We start from the raw sequence: 21,410 nt of genomic DNA, 5'->3' as shown, positions 1-21,410 counted from the left end.
TCTGTATTTTCTTTTCTTAAATTTTCTTTTTGTAGTATGAGATTGTAAATTCTTCGTATATGTGTGTAATTTAAATTAATATATGTTTTTTTTAAGTGATAATAATATAATGAGAGGCGCCTAGAGAGAACTTTGCTCCGCCTCAGCGGTTTCTCCCGCCAAAACTTGAAAGCGACCGGCCGGCTTAATAGAGGGAGGGGAGGGGCCACGTCGTGACGAGAAAGGGGGCGGGAAGGGGAAAACAGATGCTTACCCAATCGGAGCCGAGCGCGAGAGCAACCGCCAACCGTCGCCTTCACCCTTCCGTCGCCCCGGCGACAGCTCCCGCCTCCGCCGTCTTCTCCCACCTCCAATTGGTGCGAGCCAATCCCCTTCTGCTGTCGTCAGAGGGTTGGATTTTTTTTTTAAAAAAACGGAGCCTGCCCCACTGCGCATGCGCGCTTTAAAAACGAAGCCGCGCGAGGAGCCGCCGGGGTGAGTGAGCGGAGACGAGCGCGGGGAAATTGAGGGGGGTCGGTCTGCCTTTGAATTGGGGGGTGAGTGAGTGGTGCGCATGCGCTCCCTGGGGCCCCGTTTACCGTTGGGCCCCAGAGGCGGGGGCGGTTAACCCTGTGGCCGGACTCCAACTCCCATGAGCCTCAGCCAGCAAGGCCAGTAGCTAGGCATGATGGGAGTTGTAGTCTCAGGCTGCCCCTGCCCTAGGGGGAGCGCGTGGGGCGCCCCATTTCTCGCCGTGGGGCAGAGCAGCCGGTGTCAGGATCAGTCCCTGGCACCTCCTGGTAGCTGGGCCAGGAAGTGGGGGCCCGGCTGGCCCCCTGGCATTATGAGGCAGCTTGGGCTAATAAGTCTTAGTCTGCCTAAGGGACCGTGTTCCCCTCATTGGAATCTGCCCAGGTAAGGCCCTGGGCTCAATCCTGCCACCCTCCCAGGCACGTTCAGTGGGGACAAGGGAGAGGGCCTTCTCGGTGGTGGCTTCTCCCAAACAACTGTGGAACTCCCTGCCAAGTGAAGCCAGCCTGGCTCTCTCCTTGTCGTCCCTCCACTTTGCAGGTGGAGGAGACCTTCCTGTTCCAACATTCTTTTGGGACCCGACTGTTTTAATGAGGGGACTGGCAGCATGCTGTTTTTATTGTAATTATTTGAATCGTGGAATTGTAGAGTTGGAAGGGACCCTGGGGGTCATCTAGTCCAACCCCCTGCAATGCAGGAATAGGCAGCTCTCCCATATGAGGACTGAACCTGCAACCTTGGTGCTATCAGCACCACGCTCTGACCAACTCAGCTGCTTGTGTATGTGTTTAATTGTATTTTAATTATTGACACCCCCAATGTCTGCGGACAAATCTAGCTCCCTCGTCCGTGACTTGACTTAATGGTCAGGGGTCCCTTTACCTTTACCTTTTAAAGGAAGCACAATTGATATCCCGCAGTTCCCATCTGCAAGTGTAATAGCTGTGATTCCTACATTGCAAGGGGTTGCATTAAGTGAGCCTTGGAGGTCCTTTTCAACTCTACAATTCTATGAAAGGAATTTCTGCTTGTATAGTCGGACTTTCCCCTTCCTCTCCCAGCAGCCCCCATTGGCTCCCCCCATCTGCCATAGAAGGCTGAGAGACCATCTTGAGAAGATTTCGAGTCGCACAGCTTTGGGGTAAACAGGAGAAGGTGCACTGAAATTTCTTTCAATGTTAAGTAAATGTTCTCATATAACTAACTGCCCCTCTGCTCTTTCCAGACAATGAAGAGGGAACAAGGTCCAGCTGCTTCCCTCATTGACAGGACCATCGAGATGAGGAAAGAAACTGAAGCAAAAAAAGTGGTCTTGGCATGGGGGCTTCTGAACTTGTCCATGGCTGGCATGATTTATACTGAAATGTAAGAGAGGCAAACACCCCAACTTCATTCTGCATCCTTGCTGATGGTTTCTTGTGGCCCATAGTCATCAGTGAGATAAATGTTCACCGCTTCTCGCATGAATTCATCGTTCATCATCCCATGAATTCATAAAGGATTTCAAGTCACTTTCCCTTGGTGTCAGCCATACAGGGGATGGTGATAATTGAGCTGCTGTATTTGGCTGTTTTAAAAATGACAGAGAGAATGTTTGTGGAAGTGCATTCTGACGCTCTAAAATGCTATTAAATTTTAAAGGTGTTATTAATGAGTAAACGTGTCTGCTCTGCTTTGGCAGATGACTGTTGGGTGGAAGACACAAATTTCTCATAGCTCAGATTTGGAGGAGGGAATCAGGGAGGCCACTGTGAGGAGCTGGAAATCCAGCCATAAAGTTCATTCTGGGGGAAATTGTTGTATCTTCATCATGGGGAGTAAGCTATTTATTGTGAATCACTGAAAAGTAGTTAGTGATTCCATGCTGTGGGGCTATGAATGACCTTTGTCTCCCTCTTCCCTCCTGCCCCCCAGGTCTGGAAAACTAATCAGTTCCTATTATAACATTTCGTGCTGGTTACTGTGGTATGTTGGTAAGTACTTTGAAACTCCAGAAGAATGTAGAAGTTGGTTGAATGGACTGGGGATGTCTGTATTTATGGCTTTAGGGAGAGAAAAAGGAAGTGAGGTGATCCTCTGGGTTTCATTTTTTCACAGAATTGTAGAGTCTGAAGGGCTTTAAAGGTCAGCACCAACACTTTGAATTGCACTCGCAAACGTACTGGGAGCCAATGTAGGTCTTTCAAGACCGGTGTTATGTGGTCTCGGCAGCCACTCCCAGTCACCAGTCCAGCTGCCGCATTCTGGATTAGTTGTAGTTTCCGAGTCACCTTCAAAGGTAGCCCCACATAGAGCGCATTGCAGTAGTCCAAGCGAGAGATAACCAGAGCATGCACCACTCTGGCGAGACAGACAGCGGGCAGGGAGGGTCTCATCCTGAGTACCAGATGGAGCTGGTAGACAGCTGCCCTGGACACAGAATTGACCTATGCCTCCAAGGACAGCTGTGAGTCCAGAATGACTCCCAGGCTGCGCACCTGGTCCTTCAGGGGCACAGTTACCCCATTCAGGACCTGGGAGTTCTCCACACCTGCCCGCCTCCTGTCCCCCCAAAACAGTACTTCTGTCTTGTCAGGATTCAACCTCAATCTGTTAGCTGCCATCCATCCTCCAACCGCCTCCAGACACTCACACAGGACCTTCTCCACCTTCACTGGTTCTGATTTGAAAGAGAGGTAGAGCTGGGTATCATCCGCATATTGATGGACACCCAGCCCAAACCCCCTGATGATCTCTCCCAGCGGCTGCATGTAGATGTTGAAAAGTTTTTCCTAATGTTTAGCTGAAACCTTTCTTGTAGTTTGAGTCCACTGGTTTGAGTCCTCCTCTCTGGAGCAGGAGAAAAGTTTGCTTCATTTGACATCCCTGCAGATAAAGATGGGCTTCTATTACCTCTCAGTCTTCTCTTCTCCAAGCCAAACATGCCCAGTTCCCTCAACCATCCCTCATAAGGGTATAAAGCCGTATTGTAGGATTTAAAGCCACCTTGCTGTCCCCATGCTTGCTTATCCCTCTGTCTAGGTTCCATCCATACTGGGTAAACGTGGTCAGGTGCAGACGCAACACTAGCTTCCTGCAAACTCTGGTCTGTGTTTCAGGAGTTAGCTTCCGGGCTGCACCTCTCTTCCCTCCAGCCTCCCCCCGCCACCACACCTCGGTGGTGCAGATTTCTTCCCCTTTGTTCCCTTAAGAATAGTTCATCATTACAAGTGCCATCATCTGGGGCTGGTGCTACCTCTGGTTAGACCATTTCTCTGAGTTGCTAAGTGCATATATATGTGACAAATTATAAAGTATGAATTGGCCTTGACTGCTCTGGTTGCCAGGCAACTGCATAAATTCAGTGAGATTGGAATTTCCATGTACCTGTGGCTTGCCGTATGTCAGTTAAGAATTGTCTGAATCCTGCCCCTCCCCCTTTTCTGCTACAGACCGACACTTTTCATACTAAATTTCTTGATTGTTCAAATATTTTAATAATCCTGATTACCTGGTGAAACCAGCATCTTTCGTACGATAAAATCAGTGAGTGGCTGGCTGTTTAAATTGTTATCCGTCTCATGCTGTTCACAAACTCTTCTGTTTTGTTCTAGAACTTGCATTTGCGTCTTTGTTCAGCCTTAATGCCTTATTTGACTTCTGGAGGTATTTTAAATATACTATGGCCCCAACCAGTTTGGTGATGAGTCCTGGACAGCAAACCCTCCTGGGGTTGCAGAATGCAGGTAGGAATGCAGATTTAAAAACAACAACTCTGTAATTCAAGTAACTTATTCAAAACATTTGGAGCATCCTTGCAAATACTGACACAATGGAAGTGGTGTGTAGTTGATATTTTCTATGGGGGAAGTCATGTATTTGACAGATCATCTTGTCGAGGAGGGCAAGGGGAAGGCAATAGGGTGGGTGTACCTGATCTTACAGGACGCAGGTGGCGCTGTGGGTTAAACCACAGAGCCTAGGACTTGCCGATCAGAAGGTCGGCGGTTCGAATCCCTGCGACGACAAGCACGACAAAGTGCAAGTAGATAAATAGGTACCGCTCTGGTGGGAAGGTAAATGGCAGTTCTGTGCGCTGCTCTTGTTCGCCAGAAGCGGCTTAGTCATGCTGGCCACATGACCCGGAAGCTGTACGCCGGCTCCCTTGGCCAATAAAGCGAGATGAGTGCCGCAACCCCAGAGTTGGCCACGACTGGATCTAATTGTCAGGGGTCCCTTTACCTTTTTACCTGATCTTACATGTAGCTGTGCTTGGTGTGCCGCCAGGAGCCTGTTGTCGCCCGCCAAGCTTTCTCTGCAACACACACCACGAAGAGCAGAAAATTTAAAAAGCAAATAAAATGGCTGAATTCCTTGGCATATATACGATCCTGTGGGATGTGCAGAAACTTTCTTTCTTTTCTTTTTTCATTAGGTTTTATAAATAAGAATAACGTTATACAAATAAACATACCAAGTTTTCTCATGTTATTTGTATATCACAAAAATAGCATAATAAACGTGGGAAAATATCTACAACATATATTTCATTATTAGTGGTGAGTGTATAAGTTCTTGGTTTATGAATTGGTTTAAATAATTAGGAAGAAGAAGAAGGAAGGGAAGAGGGCGAATGGGGGGGTTATCCTTCTATTATTCCACTTAGTGTGTGTGAGGGGTTGTGTCAGCGTCACTTGTAAGGGTTCTCTTACGGTTCACTTGTTGTATTTCCTTGGTGGTGAGAGAGGTTGGGAATGGCTTAGGGTGTGATTGCTTGTCTTTGGTTGGCTGTAGTGAGAATTGTATTTGTGTGTGAGCGGGGTGTGAGTGTGTATTTTTGAATCAGGTTAGCCAGATTGATTCGTATGCTGTCGGGGGTTTCTTGTTGTTTTTCTGTTGGGCTGTGTAAGGGATAAAGTTGCAGAAACTTTCTAAGGCTTAAATATAAATATATATATTTTAAAATTTCAATTTCAGCTGTCCAGACTACTCCACCCCGTGAACTGACGCCAAAGAAAACTCCTCCTTCGACGCCTTCTCCTCCCATCCAGGGGCAGAGTGTGCTGAGTTACAGCCCTTCCCGCTCGCCGAGTGCCAGCCCAAAATTTGCCTCCAGCTGCATGTCTGGCTACAGCCCTCAGCTCCAGGCTCTGACGGGCAGCAGCTCTGGTTCTTACAGTGCTGCTATGAGCTACTCCCCAGGCAGCTGCTACAGTAAGGTACAGAGCTTTCTCATTAGTCTCTTCTCCTATAATACTAACAAGTATTTATAAAAATGTTTTTTCATTTAGTGCTCAAAGCATTCTATGTGGGTGTGCATGCACACATGCATGTTGCAGTTATTATGCTGCATTTGTATTCCCCCCCGCAAGCAGCTCAAGGTGAAGAGCGTGGCTCTCCTCACTCCTCATTAAAATCCTCACAACAAATTAGCCAAAAGTATAATAAATGTTAGAAAAATAAAGAAAAAGGATATTTTTATCACACGTGGTGGGAATGTATGAAAGTGAAAAGCTTATGGGAAATGATATATAATGAGATGAAAAAGATGTTGAAATATACATTTATAAAAAAAACCAGAAGCATTTTTACTTGGCATTGTAGGGGAGGATATTAATAGACAGGATAGTAAATTGTTTTTATATGCAACAACGGCCCCAAGAGTATTATTGGCACAGAAATGGAAACAAGAAGAATTACTGATGAAAGAAGAATGGCAGACGAAATTAATGGACTATGCAGAATTAGATAAGATGACAGGAAGGATCCCAAACCTGCGGGACCGGAGATTCTCAGAGGACTGGAATAACTATTTGAACTATTTGAAAAGCAATTGTAATAAACAGGTTTTCTAGTAGGACTGCAAGAAGTTTTGTAAGGAGGATTATGCAAAATATTGCAAAGAAGATTATGAAGAGAGTTATTAGTTAAGGACAATTAAAAGTAACAGGGAAATTAAGAAATGTAGATTAAGTGATAAAGATTGAAAAATCTTCAGATGTGGTTGATGGAAGTCCAGAACATTGTATTCTTGGCATGATAGTGTAAGTCCAGCAGGCCCCTGGTGGGGGTCCCCAGCTGGCTTAGCCCTCCGTGGCCCAGGGTAAGTGTACATGGCTGCCCCATTCCTTGCATGGGCCTGACAACAACCCTGTAAGGTGGGTTGAACTGAGAGGCAGCGACTTGCCGAGTGTGTTTCATGGCTGAGTGGGGATTTGAAATCTGGTCTCTTCCAGTTCAGCAGTAACCACTACACCACACTGTCTCTTCCCATTTTACAGTTGTGGATAGGGAGGCTGAGGCTGGAAGTGTGGATGTGTTCACTGATGAGGTCTGTTGCACCTCCTCCCCTTGACCGCTTCCCTGCTCCAACATGGCTTTGATTTCAACGCCTCAGATGACATGAGCTTATCCTGTTGCAATGCAGAGCTGGAATCCTTTCCAGATTTTTCCCACCCATTGGGCCAAGTGCCAGAGGCATGAACAAAAGTTACTGTTTCTTTTTAAAACCCCCCAAAAAATCTTTGCAGCTCTCTGATGGAAAATAAACGGGGAGAGGGGGGCCACCAGGTGGCGCATTGGAAGATGGCCAACAATAACATCTCTCCGACCCACACGAGGTAATAAAGAGGCTGCTATGGGAAGTATGCAGTCTTCCTGCCCCCCCCCAAGGAGATGGGGGGGACAGCCTTGCCAGCGATGTCCATAATGCACCCCCGGATTCGAGAGAAGGGGGTGCAGGACATTTGGCACCAGCCCTCGGTGAGTTCGGCTCTTCCTGACGCTGTCTCCAATCAGTGCCCTGGTTCGCTTCAGCTCGAAAATATAATTGGAAATATATAATTGGAAAGAAGCTGAAGCACTTACATCAAGCAAAGTTCGAGAGATAAGGCTACTGATTAATGCATCTCTGTGATTGGAGCAACGGGAGGAGACAAATAAATCAAGCGATGAACCACCATTACGAGACTGGTACGTGTGGAGCGAAAAAGAGGGGGGGTGGAGGAAAAATACTTTTATTTTCTTTCCCTTCTGTGAGTATTAATAATCCTCCACCCCAGAGAGACGAATCGTCGCCTTTTATTAATCGCAAGCAAGAATTTAAGAGCTGTGTGGAGTGAATTAACGATCGAAGAGAGGACTCGTAAATATTGGAGAGCGGAGGAAAAATTCTATGACGCAGTTTTTAATGGCGTCTTGCTAAGACAGGCTTGTCGAAGAAAGACGAGGGGAGGAGGACCAGGGTCATTGGAATGTGAATGATGGGTTGAATGTGATAACCTGGCAGAGCACCCACACGTGGATGAGTGATCTCTCCCCTTTTTTAAAAAAAGGAAAATAAACGGGGAGAGATCACTCATCCACGTGTGGGGATTCGCAATATATTCCAGGGAGATAGGAAAACCAGAGTGCTTGTTCTTTAGATGTCCCTTTTATGAAGAGGCATGTAGTAAGACCATTGATCCCCTCCTGGTGAGGCTTGCTGACCTCCCAGAAAAGCAAAAATTTGACCTTTTCCTGTTTGGCAAAGATCAGAAGATGACCCGGATGGTCCCCAGACGTCTGTACAGATCTGTAGGCGCAGACCATCTCCCGACTCAAACCAGTTCGTTAAGAAAATCCCCAAACATTGTTCCATGGGTAACTCTGGGTCAGCTCTCTGCGGTAGATTATCTTAAAGTTTATCGCATTTATAAATTTTAAATTTATTGTTGTACATTGTTTTGTTTGTTTGTTTTCCTTCTGGGACTGTACCCCCAAGTGTGTTTTATAAGCTGGTCTCCAACCGTAAGAATCTATCTATCTATCTATCTATCTATCTATCTATCTATCTATCTGTATATTCCATTTTGTTTTGCCTAGGTCCCCCCTTTTAGCCCTTCCCCAAGCACTTCACCATACCCCACCAGCATCGGCCCAATGGATAGCAGTGGAATGAGGTCACGGTATCGCTCTTCGCCAACTGTATACAACTCCCCTACTGGCAAGGAAGACTATATGACGGACCTCAGGTCGCTGGACAACTTCCTTCGAAGCGAAGAGGAGAAGCTGCATAGAGTTCAGCTGGGTAAGCAATTCTCTACGTAAATGATGTCTTTGGCTCCACCTGATGGAGTATTCGTGTATGCCCATAGCTATGAAAGCCTTGCCAGCCAGTTCCCGTAGATTTGTAGATTCCCGTAGCCAGTAGATTTGTAATCCGGGGGACTGGGATCGCGTCTCCGCTCCTCCACATGCAGCTGCTGGGTGACCTTGGGCTAGTCACACTCTGAAGTCTCTCAGCCCCACTCACCTCACAGAGTGTTTGTTGGGGGGAGGAAGGGAAAGGAGAATGTTAGTTGCTTTGAGACTCCTTTGGGTAGTGATAAAGTGGGATGTAAAATCCAAACTCTTCTTCTTCCCCCCATAATTTCATTGCATGCTTGTGGTTGGATAATTACAGGGAGCACACGGTGGCGCTGTGGTCTAAACCACTGAGCCTCTTGGGCTTGCCGATCAGAAGGTTGGTGATTCGAATTCCCGCAGCGGGGGTGAGCTCCGGTTGCGCTGTCCCAGCTTCTGCCAACCTAGCAGTTCGAAAGCACGCTAGTGCAAGTAGATAAATAGGTACCAATGCAGCAGGAAGGTAAAAACGGCATTTCTGTGTGCTCTGGTTTCCATCATGGGGTTCCATTATGCCAGAAGCGGTTTAGTCATACAGGCCACATGACTCGGAAAGCTGTCTGTGGACAAAAGCCGGCTCCCTCGGCCCAAAAACCAGATGAGCGCCGCAACCCCAAAGTCGCCTTTGACTGGACTTAACTGTCCAGGGGTCCTTTACCTTTTACAGGGAGCACAGATTCCAGTTCTCCTTCTAGCAGCCCAACCTTTTGGAACTACAGCCGGTCCATGGCAGACTATGCCCAGATGCTCAGGAAATTCCAGTACCAACCTGCCTGCAGGTCCCAAGCCCCATCGGCCCACAAAGACGAAGCTGAGTTGAGCTCCAAGCAGGTCGCTGAAGAGGTAAATGGAAGATTGGCATTGGGGCAGTAGGGGATTGTTTCCTTCTGAATGGCATCTCTAGAGCATCAGTTTTCAACCTTTTCACATCCAGACCCACATTTAACCCAAACATGCTTTTGGGGAACCCCCCACCTCCCCCGATATATTTATATGGTGGTAGTGCTATGCGGGTGGCGCTGTGGGTTAAACCACAGAGCCTAGGACTTGCTGATCAGAAGGTCGGCGGTTCGAATCCCCGCGACGGGGTGAGCTCCCATTGTTCAGTCCCTGCTCCTGCCAACCTAGCAGTTTGAAAGCACGTCTAAGTGCAAGTAGATAAATAGGTACCGCTCCGGCAGGAAGGTAAGCGGCGATTCTGTGCACTGCTCTGGTTCGCCAAAAGCGGCTTAGTCATGCTGGCCACATGACCCGGAAGCTGTACGCCGGCTCCCTCGGCCAATAAAGTGAGATGAGCGCCCAGAGTTGGCCACGACTGGACCTAATGGTCAGGGGTCCCTTTACCTTTACCTTTAGTGCTACTCACCTTAGTTCAGGTCCCAACCCATCAGCTGAAGACCAGTGCTCTAGAGCCATTACAGTGGTACCTTGGGTTAAGTACTTAATTCGTTCCAGAGGTCCGTTCTTAACCTGAAACTGTTCTTAACCTGAAGCACCACTTTAGCTAATGGGGACTGCCGCTGCATAATTTCTGTTCTTATCCTGAAGCAAAGTTCTTAACCCGAGGCACTATTTCTGGGTTATCGGCGTATGTAACCTGAAGCGTATGTAACCCGAGGTACCACTGTACACGTTAGTGGCAAATCACTACAAGTGCATGTACTTAATAGTGAACCGCACTGGGGCTGGAAGACTGAATTCAGAGTAAAATTGCATTGGAGCGTGCATTTGGGAGTAGTAATAGTTGTTTACTATTAGACTCTAATGGGTTATTGATACTGCTTTGTTTGATATAAGTTGTTTATTTTAAAGCTATTGTGCCTTTTTTTGTATTTGATCTGATTGTTATTATTGTTTGATGATTTATTTTGTTTTTAAATGGGCGGGGTATAGATAAAATAAAAAGTTTATAGGACCTGCGACTTTATAACTTGCTTACTATGTTTCAAGAAGATAGGAGGATGTAAATAATAATAACCATACAATGACTGGACTGAGTTGACGTACTGAGACCATCTGGTTTTCTCATTCAGGTTTGGGCAAGAGTGTCAATGAGTAGGCAACTGCTGGATCACATGGACTCATGGACTGCTAAATTCAGAAATGTGAGTTCTGCCACTGGCCTTTGAAATCAAACAGGTGACTTCTTGTTTGATTTGGGGGTAAATAGTCAAATTAAGCTAAGAAGGGATGGCTGATAGATTGCTCTGTGGGACAAACGGAAATGGCTTGAAAGCCCAAGACGCAGTTCAGCTTACCTTTCTTTCTTTCTTTCTTTCTTTCTTTCTTTCTTTCTTTCTGCCATTTAGTGGATCAATGAAACAATTTTAGTGCCCCTCGTTCAGGAGATTGAGTCCGTGAGCACTCAGATGCGGAGAATGGGGTGTCCAGAGTTGCAAATTGGAGGTACGTTGACTTACATAAAACTTGTGGTCTGTTATCTCCTGTTGAAGGGGAAATAGCCCACTATTTTTACCATTTGGTAATACCTGGGAACACCCTTTGGACGCCACATTTGTTTATATTTAGAGGCAGAGTCGGGTCAGGTTGTTGTGATCTACTGGGACACTGTACAGATAAATTTGCATGTTTGTGGGTAGCAGAACATAACCTTGTAGATTAAATAAAAGGAAGCAAGCAGCCCTTATCATGACTTATCTTAAAACTTTTGGGGCTTTTCCTGTCTGGCGGGCTCATGGCCTTTTGTTTTTGCAGATGCCAGTATCAGCAGTCTGAAGCAAGCAGCCCTGGTTAAAGCTCCACTCATTCCCACGCTGAACACAATAGTGCAGTACCTGGACCTTACACCAAACCAGGAATATTTGGTTGAAAGGATCAAAGGTAAAGAGTCAAAGTGCTGGTGTTCATTTTGGGCCTTTTTTACGCTAGGTATAATTAGCACTGGTTTTCAGCAAGCTGCTATTGCATCAGCAAGACCTCTGCACTTTGGCCTCTGCTAAAGCAGAGGTGTGGTAGTGGAAGGAGGGTCTGAGTTTCAAACAACAATACAGTGGTACCTCAGGTTGCATACGCTTCAGGTTACAGACTCTGCTAACCCAGAAATAGTGCTTCAGGTTAAGAACTTTGCTTCAGGATGAGAACAGAAATTGGGCTCCGGCGGCGCGGCAGCAGCAGCAGCGAGAGGCCCCATTAGCTAAAGTGGTGCTTCAGGTTAAGAACAGTTTCAGGTTAAGTACGGACCTCCGGAACTAATTAAGTACTTAACCCAAGGTACCACTGTATTACAGATTGGCAGTGTAGCACTTAGTGGTGATCCCGATGAAGTTTTCCCCAGGCTGAAACCAAATGTAATAATAATAATAATAATAATAATAATAATAATAATAATAATAATAATAATAATAATATAATTTATACATACATACATACCCCGCCCATCTGGCTGGATTTCCCCAGCCACTCTGGGCGGCTTCCAACAGAATATTAAAAGCTTCCCTAAACATGGCTGCCTTCAGATGTCTTCTAAAAGTCTGGTAGTTGTTTTTCTCTTTCACATCTGGTGGGAGGGTGTTCCACAGGGCAGGCGCCACCACCGAGTAGGCCCTCTGCCTGGTTCCCTGTTACTTGGCTTCTCGCAGTGAGGGAACCGCCAGAAGGCCCTCGGAGCTGGACCTCAGTGTCCGGGCAGAACGATGGGGGTGGAGATGCTCCTTCAGGTATATCATTCTAAACCAGCTTTTGCCAACTTGGCTCCCTACAACTCCCGTCAGCACCATCATCCAAAACATCTGGAGGGCACCAGGTTGATGAAGGCTGGACAAACAGGTGTTGAAGGGAACAGCCCTTCTGGTTGAATGGTACTGTTGAATGGTACTGAAGCTCCAGGAACAGAATCTCTTTCGTTAAACCTTCCTCCAGTTCTGTCCCCAAATAACGTACTGTATAATTCTGCCAACCCACAGAGCTTTCTCAAGGAGGGTGCATGAGCTCTTTCCGGTGGAATCGGGGCGGAGACTTCAAAGCACGGAAATGGGATACTGATTTGCCCACAGACTCTGCAGTAAGTCTTGCATATTGTCTGCCCTGAATATATTTCATTAAGGTTCCGTGGCTCAGCAACAGTATTAAGAATTAGATGGGAGCGTAGATTGCAGTACTCGGAAGCAGGGGTTATACGCCATTAATTTTAGTCCTCTTGTGCTTAAACGAGGTTACATGAAACGTATGACGTTTGTACAAACTTTTCTGTTTGGATCTGAGCTGATTGCTAGGTTGCCTGTATTGGACTGACCTTGAAATTTTTTAACTAGTTCTACACTTTCTCAAAGCACTAGAATAAAATTGTTTTGAAGTGATGCAAACACATTAAGTTGTTAGCAGACATTAAGGAGTATGTTTGGCTCTGTCCCAGCTTGGTTGAATATGGATTGCATCTCCCTCCACCTCCTTCAGTGCATCCCAGCAAGCTGAGAGAGAGAGATGCACTTACCGTATTTTTTGGTGTATAAGACACACTTTTTCACTCCTAAAAAGTAAGGGGAAATGTGTGTGCGTCTTATGGAGTGAATGCAGGCTGCGCAGCTATCCCAGAAGCCAGAACAGCAAGAGGGATTGCTGCTTTCACTGCGCAGCAATCCCTCTTGCTGTTCTGGCTTCTGAGATTCAGAATATTTTTTTTCTTGTTTTCCTCCTCCAAAACCTAGGTGCGTCTTGTGGTCTGGTGCGTCTTATAGAGCGAAAAATATGGTAATTGCTTAGTATACTTTTGCTTCTATATATCGTATTTTTCGCCCCATAAGACGCACCGGCCCATAGGACGCACCAAGTTTTTTTGGGGGGAAATAAAGGGGAAAAAATTATTTTCCCCCCCCCAGGCGCTTGTGGGGCCGGCAGCGGGGAGAAGCGCTCTTCTCCCCGCCGCCCGCCTGCAGACCAGGTCTGGGGACAGCGGGAAGACACACTGCGCCTCCCCGCTGTCCCCGGAGCTTGTGGGGCTGGCGGCAGGGAGAAGCACTCTTCTCCCTGCCGCCCGCCTGCAGACCAGGTCCGGGGACAGCGGGAAGATGCGCTGCGCTTCCCCGCTGTCCCCGGAGCTTGCGGGGCTGGCGGCGGGGAGAAGCACGCGTCTCCCCGTTGTCAGCCTCCAAACCACATCGGGAGACAGCGGGATGGCGGCGTTCCGCCTCCCCGCTGTCCCCCGACCTTGTGGGGCTGGCGCTGCGGCTCTCCTGAAGCCTGGAGAGCGAGAGGGGTCGGTGCGCACCGACCCCTCTCGCTCTCCAGGCTTCAGCGAAAGCCTGCATTCGCCCCATAGGACGCACAGACATTTCCCCTTCATTTTGGGAGGGGGAAAAGTGTGTCCTATAGGGCGGAAAATATGGTAAGTATTTGCTAGTAAGGGTCATATTCATGTCATTCTGTATTCAGTTGCCTGGGAACAGGGCTGTGCTTTGTATTAAGAAGAAGAGTGAATTTATGGCTTATTCTGGGGATATTTTCTTGCCAATGATGGTGAGGAAATTCATTTCTTTCCCTTTCTCCAGATTATCATGCACGTCTTCTGCACATACCTTGATTCCAGGCTACCACCTCATCCAAAATATCCCGATGGCAAAACATTCACCTCCCAACATTTCATCCAAATGCCTGATAAGCCAGGTAATGGGGCTCTTATAGCATTTTATGAACTGGGTGGGGCGGTGTTTTGCCCTCACTCATCGGTGATGGTTGATCACGAGAGCAGAGGAAGCTCCACACAAGCAGGGATGCCTCTGTGTACATGGAGCTCCGTATGCATATTGGAGCCTCATAAAACTTTTTGAGTATGGCCTTTAGATACATCCAGCAGTCTCCCACAAGCTATGGGTTGAGTAGCATTATCTTACTTTATATAAGCAAACACACAGGGTTGTATCTAGTGGTGATGCTCAGCTGACAGTAAGGCCTCCATCAGTGGACTGGGGAGAGAAGGAATTTGCAGCCATTCTTCCCCCCCCCCCCCGAAGCCCGCCCCCATCTGCTCCTGAGGTTTTGTAGAGCTGTTTCGGGGGGGGGGCGAAGGGGAAATGGCTGGGTATTATTTCCCTCCCTCTACCACTTGTCATCAAGGGACGTGGGTGGCGCTGTGGGTTAAACCACAGAGCCTAGGACTTGCCGATCAGAAGGTCGGCGGTTCAGATCCCCGCGACGGGGTGACCTCCCGTTGTTCAGTCCCTGCTCCTGCCAACCCAGCAGTTCAAAAACACATCAAAGTACAAGTAGATAAATAGGTACCACTCTGGCGGGAAGGTGAACGGCATTTCCGTGCGCTGCTCTGCTTTGCCAGAAGCGGCTTAGTCATGCTGGCCACATGACCCGGAAGCTGTACGCCGGCTCCCTCGGCCAATAAAGCGAGATGAGCACCACAACCCCAGAGTCATCTGCGACTGGTCAGGGGTCCCTTTGCCTTTTACCACTTGTCATCAGCCAAATAACTCCATTAATCAAGGCAAAATATGAACTTGTTGTTCACAGACGTCTCCAACGAGAACTTGTTTTGCATCTACCAGAGTAGCGTCAACCCTCCCCACTATGAACTTATTTACCAGCGACAAGTCTACAGTCTACCAAAGGTAGGAATGCAGCAACTTTCCCATTGATGCCTCCAGGACAGCAGATCAGCACAGAAGAAATTGGGTGGTGTTCCAAAACTGCTAGGGAGGCGTCCAGTGGGTGGGGATATGAGCCGTCTGCTGTACTGGTATTTCCGTGGCATGGGTCTCCACACACCTGTTAAGCCATTACCTGTCTTCTTCGCAGCAAGGTGATGCATCTGTGGCTGGGAGAAAGGAGCAAAGTACAGTGGTAACTCAGGTTAAGTACTTAATTCGTTCTGGAGGTCCGTTCTTAACCTGAAATAGTTCTTAACCTGAAGCACCACTTTAGCTAATGGTGCCGTGCCGCCGGAGCATGATTTCTGTTCTTATCCTGAAGCAAAGTTCTTAACCTGAAGCACTATTTCTGGGGTAGTGGAGTCTGTAACCTGAAGCGTATGTAACCCGAGGTACCACTGTACTGGTCATCTCCATTAACAAGGCTTGCCAGTTAACCCTTCGTTATAAGTGACAATCCCTGCAACAAAATGTTGTGGTGTGAAGTACTGCTGTTCAGGATTCCCTTTTCTAAAGCTTCTACGTGACATTTCCCGCTCCCCTCCTGAATTTTCTGCTTCTTTCCCCTAATTGTCAACCAGCATGCAGTCACTGAGTTTGCTTAGTCCCCATCGGTGTGTTTTCAGCCTCATCGGTCTGTTTTCAGCTTTTTGGCGTTTTGGAGGTAGTTTCCCCCTGAAGATTTTTTGGTTACTTCTGCAGCCTTCGGGGCTTCCCTGAGGGCAAACCTGCTGACCCCTCTCTCTTGGGGGTGGGTGGTGCAGCCTCGACTGCATATGAGCCCACAGTCCTGGGAATGAGCTCACATTTAATGTATAGGATACTTAGAAAGCTTCAGGGGGGAAGAAACAGTTCACTCTTGAGCTATCCAAAAGTATAGCTGCTTTTGGGTCTGGGAGATGCTGTATTGTGCACTAGATTCTCAGTTGACCCAACCAGGTGTGTACATAGTGGTCTTACAGAGGTGCAAGCAATTCCAGTATTGCAATGTGACAATATACAAAGGGCAACAGCCCCTCATGCTTAGCCTAAGACTTTGTCACGTGACCCCCCTCCTGTTCACTCGGACCCCTTTTGTCTTTCAATTTAGGGCAGAAACAACTTGTTCCACACCTTGCTAATGTTCCTGTACATCATAAAGACGAAAGAATCTGGGATGCTTGGGTAGGTATGGCCTTCTGCGTGTTGCTGAACCCAACACTGGGCTGGGAATGTCCACTGAAGAGCTTCTCTCGGTCAGTGTGGACAGTACCAAGATACAGTGGTACCTCGGGTTAAGTACTTAATTCGTTCCTGAGGTCCAGTCTTAAACTGAAACTGTTCTTAACCTGAAGACCACTTTAGCTAATGAGGCCTCCTGCTGCCGCCGTGCGATTTCTGTTCTCATCTTGAAGCAAAGTTCTTAACCTGAAGCACTATTTCTGGGTTAGCAGAGTCTGTAATCTGAAGCGTATGTAACCCGAGGTACCACTGTACATAGTCTGGCAGCAATTGCATAAGGCATCTTCCTATGTCCCTAAACAAGGAGAAGTGATCTGCTCCCTGCCCAGAAGAGAGCTTATCCCATCACATTGAGGGTGGAGGGGGAGAGAGGTGGAATAATAATAATAATGATAAAATTTTATTTATATCCCGCCCTCCCCAGCCAAAGCTGGGCTCAGAATGGCTAACAATAGTAAAAATAGCACAGTTTACATAAAATCACAGTCAATTAATTGAAATACATTCTAAAATCAATTCATTCGAAAATCAATTCAAAATCAAATCAATGGGAAGAGAACAGATACTAGCCAATGGAGTGTGGAGGGATGGCAGGTGGAAATATTTAGCAAGAAGGACTGAAAATGAGCTGGAGTGGCCCCCATTTATTATTATTATTGCTGGCATGTGCATGTATTAGGGTGGAGGCTTGACGAACAAAACTCCCTAATGAGGGACTTAGGCTGTGGCCACATAAGTAGGAAAATGAAGTCCAGTTAATCAAATAAGCATGGACATTAGAATTGGCTCCTGTGTATCAATAGCAATATTTCTATAGAGTGGTTATCGAATGGAGGGATTTAACTTAACCCTGCTCCTGATGCACTAGCTTCAAATGAGACTTTAACATTTTAAATTTCTTATTTAAAGATGAATGCTATGACTTGCATGCCTTGATATGAAATGCATCAACTATTTTTTGCAGGCGGGTCAATCTTGGCTTATCTGGTGTGAACGTTTTGTGGATTTTTGGAGACTAGCTGCCAGTCCCTGTCGCAGGACACGTGGGGATAAACACCCCAACTTGTTTTGGGAAGAGAACTCAGCAGCTTGCTGAACTTACTGCCTTGAAAGCATGGTTTGGATATATAAAGCAAGACTTTGTTTTTTAAAAACTGTATTTGGAATCATAATGAGAAACTTTCAGCATCAAAACCAAATGGTTTCTGTGAATGACTTGACTTGAGGATCACAGTGGGAAAGTGACGTCGTTTCTAAATGGACTGAATTACCTTTTTGGATATCATTCTGTTGAATGCAACTGCTGCTTTTAGACGACAACAGGAGGCCTGTTGCCACACAAACCATCTGCCTCTGGAGATTCATATAAGTGTGACACCAAGTTGATTGCTGAATTGGATCCAAACTATTCAAGTGAGGCTGTGTATTCTTGGAGGCTGCTTCCATTTTGCCACGTCAGAAAAAAAGGTCACATCCGTGTATCTTAAGTACAAGGCCCCAAACCACAGAAATACATCAAATCAGGTTTCTTTTGAGTCTTGGTTACAAAGGTATGTGCCTTTCATCTCTAGAGCACGAGTGACTTTGTATGATCTACGTTGCCTTTTTTTCTTTTTTGAAGTGACAGTACTCCAAGCTCCTCTACCAACAGCACAGAACAGCAGGCAAACTTCATATTGACACGACCTTTTCTCAGGGACCTTGGGAGATGTAGTATTTTGGGTTGGGGGGGGTTCAAATTTCATGTTTCTACGGGATTCTGCGAAGTGAACAGCATCTAAAGCGTAGGGGTTTCCAATAGTTCATGGCATGGAAGTGCTGCTGCCTCTCTTCCCCAACACAGTCCAATAAGCAGAGAGCTACAAGAGTGGAAAATCACCCTGCCATTCCAGCAAAACTGCCCCATGAGTCCTGTTGCGAAATAAACCAGTACAGTGGTACCTCTACTTATGAGCACCTCTGGTTACGTATCCTTCGGGATACGCATGCAGCAAACCCGGAAGTATTTTTCCGGGTTTCACCGCATGCGCAGAACAGGCACCTCCGGTTGCGAAAACCTCAGGATCCGACCGGAGCTCCGGAACGGATCCCGTCTGCAACCAGAGGTACCACTGTAGTTTATTTTTCCTCCTAGGTTAAGACTGTGTGGTGGGCGGGAGAAGAATTGGCATGGATTGGACGTCGCATGTCTTTGGATAATTTGGTATATATATATATATGTATTTTAATGAGCGAATTCTGCTTCCAGTCACATCATTGGGGCCTTTCCAGTCTGCAAACATCTTGGCTGCAGTTCTACTTCTCTTTCCTTTCAAGGGAACAATTTTGCTGCTCTGTGTGCCTGATGGTTTTGGAAAGGAAGTAGCGGCTGGAACAATTGCCGCACCTTTTTAAAATTAGGCTTGCCCTGCAAAAAGCTCCCCAACCTTAGCACGTACATCTTGGTGCCCAGGCATTTGACAAACAAAGCTATTTCAGAAAACTGCACCCTCTTTTAAAGAATAGGGTGTTCCAAAACAAACTCTCAGCATAAAATATAATTCATTTGCCTTGCAACCACAGCACGCAGGACAATTTGTAGGTCTAATTTCATTAATTTACCGCTAAAGGTCTGCAGCCCTGCATCTCTTAATTCAGTTCTGTGAAACCCTAACCCTCAACATATCAACAGATCTTGTTGTGACCCAGAGCGGCATATTTTGTAAGCAAAACTTCTTTTGTTGCCTTGACAAAGTGTGTTTGTGCTGGATTTTGCAGGAGGGAGAGAGATGGCAGGGGGTGGCTGCTTCTGCTTCCATAGCCACTGGTCTTAAGACCTCTTGCTGTGACAACAGCTTGTGTGTTACGTTTTTCTGATCCGAGTCATTCCTCAGGGAGCTGAAACCTTTGTTGACACCTGTTTTGGTGCTGCCATTAAAACGTCTGTTTTGATTTGTCTCTGTGTGACTCCTTTCTGGGTCCTTTCTCTTCCCTCTTTTTTGCCTGTCCTCTCACATCACAAAACCTGTGGTTCTTCGGATACTGTTGTACTACAGTTCCCATCATCACACTGACCACTGGCACTGCTGGCCAGAACAGATGGCAGCTGCATCCCAGGAATCCCATTCCTGCCTTATACCTTTAGCTTCTTAGGTAGCCATTCTATTTAAGGTATCAATAGAATCCTTTTACAGCCTTCAGCTAGCTAGCTAGCTATCAGTCTCCCATCATTCTCTCTTTCTGCATAATTCCGTGTTACTAAGCAGTTTATGGGATGTGGGTGGCACTGTGGGTTAAACCACAGAGCCTAGGTCTTGCCGATCAGAAGGTTGGCGGTTCGAATCCCCGCGATGGGGTGAGCTCCCGTTGCTCTGTCCCTGCTCCTGCCAACCTAGCAGTTCGAAAGCACGTCAAAGTGCAAGTAGATAAATAGGTACCACTCCGGCAGGAAGGTAAACGGCGTCTCTGTGCACTGCTCTGGTTTGCCAGAAGCGGCTTAGTCATGCTGGCCACATGACCCGGAAGCTGTACGCCGGCTCCCTTGGCCAATAAAGCGAGATGAGCCCCGCAACCCCAGAGTTGGCCACGACTGGACCTAATGGGCAGGGGTCCCTTTACCTTTTACCTTTTAAGCAGTTTATATCTATTGCACAGCCATTAAAAACGCAAGAGCCCTGTGGGATCAAAGGCTCATTTAGCTGGTGGTCGTCACTGCCTCTTGTGGGAATAAACTCCAGAGTTCCTTCTGAGCCCTACAGTCGCTAGCTGTAGGGATGACTGGACAACTACCAGCTCTGTTTTACTGTACAGTGGTACCTTGGTTCTCAAACACCTTGGTACTCAAGCAACCTGGAACCCAAACACTGCAAACCCACAAGTAAGTGTTCCAGTTTGTGAACTTTTTTTGGAAGCCGAATGTGCTCCATTTTGAGTGTTCCGATTTGAGTGCCACACTTCTATTTTGAATCTGTTTTTGCTATTTATTTTGTGTTTTTGTGGCTCTTTTTGTTTTGTTTTTGTAACCGTGGGGAACCCAGTTCAGCTACAGATTTACTGATTGTGTGACTGCAGTACATTGTTTATTGCTTTCATTTTATGCATCAATGGTCTTGTTAGATAGTAAAATTCATGTTAAATTGCTGTTTTAGGGGTTGTTTTTAAAAGTCTGGAACGGATTGATCCATTTTGCATTCCTTTCTATGGGAAAGTGCACGTTGGTTTTGGAACGGACTTCCGGAACGGATTAAGTTTGAGACCCAAGTTACTACTGTACTCTGAGAAAATGACTGTTAACTTCAGCCTCCTCAAGCACAGCTTGTCTAGATCGTAGCCCACATGATATGCCCACCAATTGAGTAGACCCTAGGCAGCTGACTTTGGCAGGGGCCTCTGTGATTCTTGGTCCCTCCTAGTGGCTGCCCAGTTCCTTTGGGCCATTAGTTTTATAATATGACAGATGTTCTGAGGGGCTGAAAGCTAAATTTGAATGCTCTTCATATACACCTATGAATATATTTCAAGGGTTGATTTGAGACTTTAAAATAATAATAATAATAATTGCAGGATGGAAACCCTACGTAAAGTGCAGCCTTTCTCGGTGTAATTTGCCAGCCTCGATCTTGGTAAAAATGAACCCCAGACTGACCCTTAAGAGAAAAATGTGCTCCTCTTCTCCGGCTTAAAACAAATATTCCCTCTACCTTTTCCTGCTTCAATACATTACGTGCTACCTTTTTAAAGGCTGCTACCTGCCCGCAAAACTTTTGAAAATCATCCAGGCTTTCTCTTTGGGAACTGCAGAGAAAAATGACCATTCAGTCTGGCTGCCAGAGTCTTTTGTCTCACTGTTTTGGTATCCTGGTACAGATTTGTACAGGGTTGTCAGCCCTTGAAAGCTCAGCCCCTGGCAGATACAGTCTTGCTGGCTATACAGAAGAAGGAATTATG

The 21,410-nt window shown here is 46.6% G+C and overlaps 1 protein-coding gene across 3 annotated transcripts; it reads left to right on the top strand.

The window, feature by feature from the left end:
- The first annotated feature begins 381 nt into the window (after window positions 1-381).
- Window positions 382-19,415, top strand: TMEM209 (transmembrane protein 209). Of its 3 annotated transcripts, none has more exons than XM_083700508.1 (16): window positions 391-474; window positions 1,575-1,665; window positions 1,736-1,875; window positions 2,425-2,483; window positions 4,104-4,235; window positions 5,467-5,708; window positions 8,353-8,557; window positions 9,320-9,495; window positions 10,686-10,757; window positions 10,962-11,058; window positions 11,368-11,493; window positions 12,576-12,673; window positions 14,157-14,271; window positions 15,127-15,224; window positions 16,354-16,427; window positions 17,449-19,415. In XM_083700508.1, the coding sequence occupies exons 3-16, from the start codon at window positions 1,739-1,741 to the stop codon at window positions 17,501-17,503; spliced, it is 1,686 nt and encodes a 561-aa protein (XP_083556634.1). In that variant the 5' UTR covers window positions 391-474; window positions 1,575-1,665; window positions 1,736-1,738; the 3' UTR covers window positions 17,504-19,415. The 3 variants fall into 3 exon arrangements, with proteins under 3 accessions (XP_083556633.1, XP_083556634.1, XP_083556635.1); XM_083700509.1 differs by having other exon boundaries at window positions 1,572-1,665; XM_083700507.1 differs by lacking the exon at window positions 1,575-1,665 and having other exon boundaries at window positions 382-474.
- Window positions 19,416-21,410: the final 1,995 nt, after the last annotated feature.

This window comes from Podarcis gaigeae, assembly GCF_964106915.1.
Source record: "Podarcis gaigeae genome assembly, chromosome: 10".
In the NCBI taxonomy this organism is placed as follows: domain Eukaryota; kingdom Metazoa; phylum Chordata; class Lepidosauria; order Squamata; family Lacertidae; genus Podarcis; species Podarcis gaigeae.
This window is presented reverse-complemented; position numbering and strand designations above follow the sequence as displayed.

What these genes read in the sequence shown, in the direction of transcription:
- TMEM209 (XM_083700507.1), top strand. Translation starts at nt 1,739, where the DNA reads ATGAAGAGGGAACAAGGTCCAGCTGCTTCCCTCATTGACAGGACCATC. An exon ending in CCAAGCAGGTCGCTGAAGAG is followed by an intron (nt 9,496 to 10,685) that starts GTAAATGGAAGA and finishes TTTCTCATTCAG; the next exon opens with GTTTGGGCAAGAGTGTCAAT. An exon ending in TTTGGTTGAAAGGATCAAAG is followed by an intron (nt 11,494 to 12,575) that starts GTAAAGAGTCAA and finishes GCCAACCCACAG; the next exon opens with AGCTTTCTCAAGGAGGGTGC.